The following is a 4,210-nucleotide window of genomic DNA, read 5'->3' on the forward strand; positions in this document are numbered from 1 at the left end:
GCTTAACCACTGACAATAATCTTCCAGAGGAATTAATTAATGTTATTACATTATTTATTGTCAAAAAGCAACCAGCATGTCCCAAAGCACCATGCTAACATTGTGAAATGTAAGTGACTCAACAGCACTGATTAGACATCAAGCATGATAATGCAACTGTGTTGATGAGCATTATGCGTTTAACTGTTACTCATGCTCTAAGAGGAATCAGAAATACATAAAAATGTCCTTCTAAACAAACACCTCAAGGATTTTTCATGGTTTTTGTGGACTTGAAAACATCAGCATGAGGTCTGAGAGGTCATTTTATTCTACCTGAGTTTATCACATGCTTTGAAGTTTTGGCTTGAAATATTTCTATAATCAGTCTTTAAACACAACAAGGAATATTTTGCGCAGTATGCAGCAGAACTTGAAGTACTTTAAAACCAGAAAAACCAGCGACTCCGCAAGCATCCTGGTGGGAATTCCTCATGAATGCACTTGAACTGAACAAAGACAACTATGTATATAGAAAAACACTGCAAACACTAGTCCTCAACAACAAATGAAGATCCTGATAATTGTACAATAAAAAAAAAAAAATTCATAAAAAACACAAAAATCTCAGGAGCTGTGCTGTTTAAACGGTGGTACTGTGGTGGTTGGTAAAACCTGGTTTTGAAAGACGAATGTTTGAATGTGCTGGAAAACCCAAAGAAAGATGAGCAGGACGCTGACATACTGAATCCAGGCAAACTTGATCGTTTCCCAGAAGCCCGGTCGATAGGTAGAAAAATCAGTCAAGGAAATTAAACTCGAGCTGATAAAATCAAACATGAGCGGAGCGTCCAGGAATGCACACAAGTCAGGAAGGGACATCTGCAGCTCAAAGTCACTTCATGTGTCCAATATGTGCTCATGAGAGACTGCAGCCACAAACTAAAAAGCACAAAGCAACAATTTCCTGTCATGTGTTTTTTTAGCAAAATAATGTTATCTTTTTGGTATCAGGATTTTATTGTAGACCATATGGTTGATGCTAGTAAGAAAGCATGAAGCATAACAAATGTGCGCTATATACCCTCAAATAGAGGGTAAGCCTCTCTTAAGCCAAAAATTTAATTTCTTTCATAATTTATTCACCCTCATGTTCAGATCACTTTAAGAGATCATTCTAATATGCTTATTTATTAGCAGTATTGGAAACAGTTGAACCTGTGATACTTTTTTTCAGGATTATTTGATAAATAGAGGCAAAAAGAACAGCATTTATTTGAAATATAAATCTTCTGTTACAATATACACTACTGTTCAAAAGTTTGGGGTCAGTCACTTTTTTCTTTCTTTTTTGAAAGACATCAATGCTTATATTTAGCAAGGATGCAATAGTAAAATGTATATTAATAGAAAATATTTTTTTCTTTTTATTTATCAAAGAATCCTGAAAAATCACAGGCTACAAAAATATTAAGCAGCACAACTGTATTCCAACACTGATAATAAATCAGCATATTAAGATGATTTCTGAAGGATCGTGTGACACTGAAGACTGGAGTAATGATGCTGAAAATTCAGCTTTGATCACAGAAATAAATTATACTTTAAAGTATATTCAAATAGACAACATTATTTTAAATTGTAATAATATTCATTACTCAACATTAGTGTTTTTTCTGCATTTTGATCAAATAAATGCAGCCTTGATGTGCATAAGAAACATTTAAAAATATTACTGATCTCAAACTTTTGAACGGCAGTCTATGACTTTCTTTCTTTTGTGTTGTTTGGACCCCATTGTTCTTCAATGAGCTTATTTTGAGTTCTACAGAGGAAAGCTCTCTTTGTATATTTAATACATATATCTAAACCACTTGTAAATGTAAAGGATATGTAATAGTCTCCACTGGATAGTTGATCTGGGCGCTGATCTGGAACGGAGAATTTGCAGCTCTGCCCACCGTCCACACGGGAATGACGCCCGAGAGGTGAGCGGTCACTGACATTTACATTTGAAACGGACAGAGATTTGACAAATAAGGTCTTAGTATTCAATAACAAAGAAACAGAAAATATAACAGTAGTTAATGAACACAGAAATAAGCTCAGAGCATTCCAGAGTAAATGCCACTGAAAAATACAGCCTATAGCGAATGCAAATCTGTGCTTTTGAAAACAAGGAAGACGAGAGAAGGCTCTGGACATATTCATAACATTAATGATATGTTCCTTATCTTACAGTTTCTCTGCTGGTAGAGTCTAATGATGTTGGCCAGGTCATATGTACTCGCAAACGGACTGGATGCATCGATCAGTGATACCTAGTAAAAATGAATATGTGATTTCTGCAATTTGCACATAAATCAAATACGTTCCAAATAATTCCATTGCTGAGTTATTTTATTTACAATCTTTCTGTTGACACATGCTTTTGACAACATTGCAGCTTCGCAAGTCAAACCAGTTTCCAGCTAAATTTCCTGCAGTGAGTGAATCATCACATTAACCTGTATATAGGTCATACGCCGGGGTTCTTGGGTTATACTCACGTTGTAGATACTATGCAAACCTCGGTGAGGAAGAGGAGTTCGCTGGTTTAGCTTCAGATCTCCGCAGATGAAGAGCTGAGATCCTGGGACAGGCGAGGAATGCTGCACAAAGGCAAGCGTCTGCATCACAACCGTAGACATTCGCTAGACAGATAGAGACAAACAGAGCGATAGAGAAGTCAGATAAGTAGAGATATAGACAGAGAGAGATATTAACTTGATTTGTGGTGTGTAGGAATACACTGAATACACACAAACAGCTGGTACGAGAAGGTAAGGAGGAGCTGGATGCCGAACATCTGTTCTTCTGGCTTGAGTGGGATGTTGATTTGGAGCATGAGGAGGTCAGATTTCCCATCCTGGTCTCTGTCCTCCTCCTGGACCTGAATCATGAACAAACCATGCTTTAATATGTGACGCTGGGCACAAAACAAGTCATAAGTAGCACGGCTATATTTGTAGCGATTGCCTTTGTATGGGTCAAAATTATCCATTTTTCTTTTATGCCCAAAAAATTATTAGGATATTAAGTAAAGATCATGTTCCATGAAGATATTGTGAAAATGTCCTACCGTAAGGTTATCAAAACTTAATTTTTGATTAGTTATGTGCATTGCTAAGGACATAATTTGGACAACTTTAAAGGCGATTTTCAAATCGTTGTATCTCAGCCAAATATTGTCCTATCCTAACAAACCATACATCAATGGAAAGCTTATTTATTCAGCTTTCAGATGATTGACCCTTATGACTGGCTTTGTGGTCCTGGGTCACATATGCTTCCGGAGTTTACTATTGCAACAGTGCAAAAATGAATGAAATCAAAAGTTGATATTTCAGCAGTTTCGTTCTCACAGAGACAGATGGGACGCGTAAACTATCTCCCATCAATCGATTAAAGTTGGGAAAGGTGCTCCATGCGATATAGGTCCCTTGTGTGTCTGTTGCTCCGATCACAATCATGTCATACTGGAACTGAATGACTGCTTGCTCTTCATATGTGCTCCTCTTCAGCCAGAAGCCTGTTCATAAGGCAGAGCCGCTTCATGTTATCACATGATCTCTGGAATATTTTTAATAATGATCTTGGAATTAAACCCAGCTTACCTTGACTTCTGTAAGCCACCAGAAGAGGCGAAATATACGTGAGGCATAACACCACAAACACAAACAGCGTTGCTCTGGTGCAAACGCGTGTTCTGTGTCTTATTAAAGCGGGATGGGTGTAAACATCATAAAAAGCCATTGTTGTTAATAATATCGCAGTAAATATTAACTCCCATTAAGCGTGTTTAAATCCGGCGTGCGTTGTCAAATACACTCACCAGCAACAATCAATAAAAAGCTATTTCGTCTAAACAGTATAACACTTTTGGGGCAAAAACCTAATAAAGTCAAAACCTGTAAATTAGTTAGCAAACTAACAACACGCGCACTGATAGTTCCGGTGGCGCGGCGTCTTCCGTTCACCATAGCAACAGCGCGAGGCGAGGCCTGCTGCGGAGCACGCGCATTATTAGATATTAACTAATCTAAATGATGTCAACAAACAAAAATGATGAGTTTAACCACTCGGTTTCTGCTACCGAATAAGTGTAGTTTGCTGCAAAACATACGAACTCGTGTACGAAAACAACCCCGGGGCCGAGCGAGTGGTGCAGCCCCGCCGTGACGCAAGCGCG

General features: G+C 38.0%; 1 protein-coding gene across 1 annotated transcript; it reads right to left on the bottom strand.

Moving 5' to 3' along the window:
- Window positions 1-36: 36 nt before the first annotated feature.
- tmem231 (transmembrane protein 231) lies at window positions 37-4,187 on the bottom strand. Its single transcript, XM_058766577.1, has 7 exons — window positions 3,636-4,187; window positions 3,384-3,550; window positions 2,783-2,911; window positions 2,529-2,672; window positions 2,219-2,300; window positions 1,873-1,978; window positions 37-769 (listed from the first exon to the last, which is right to left on the bottom strand). The coding sequence occupies exons 1-7, from the start codon at window positions 3,772-3,774 to the stop codon at window positions 607-609; spliced, it is 930 nt and encodes a 309-aa protein (XP_058622560.1). The 5' UTR covers window positions 3,775-4,187; the 3' UTR covers window positions 37-606.
- Window positions 4,188-4,210: the final 23 nt, after the last annotated feature.

The sequence above is a fragment of the Onychostoma macrolepis genome, chromosome 25 (assembly GCF_012432095.1).
Source record: "Onychostoma macrolepis isolate SWU-2019 chromosome 25, ASM1243209v1, whole genome shotgun sequence".
NCBI classification, from domain to species: domain Eukaryota; kingdom Metazoa; phylum Chordata; class Actinopteri; order Cypriniformes; family Cyprinidae; genus Onychostoma; species Onychostoma macrolepis.

What these genes read in the sequence shown, in the direction of transcription:
- tmem231 (XM_058766577.1), bottom strand. Translation starts at nt 3,774, where the DNA reads ATGGCTTTTTATGATGTTTACACCCATCCCGCTTTAATAAGACACAGA. An exon ending in CCTTCTCGTACCAGCTGTTT is followed by an intron (nt 2,673 to 2,782) that starts GTGTGTATTCAG and finishes CTATCTGTCTAG; the next exon opens with CGAATGTCTACGGTTGTGAT. An exon ending in ACTCTACCAGCAGAGAAACT is followed by an intron (nt 1,979 to 2,218) that starts GTAAGATAAGGA and finishes TGTAAATGTCAG; the next exon opens with TGACCGCTCACCTCTCGGGC.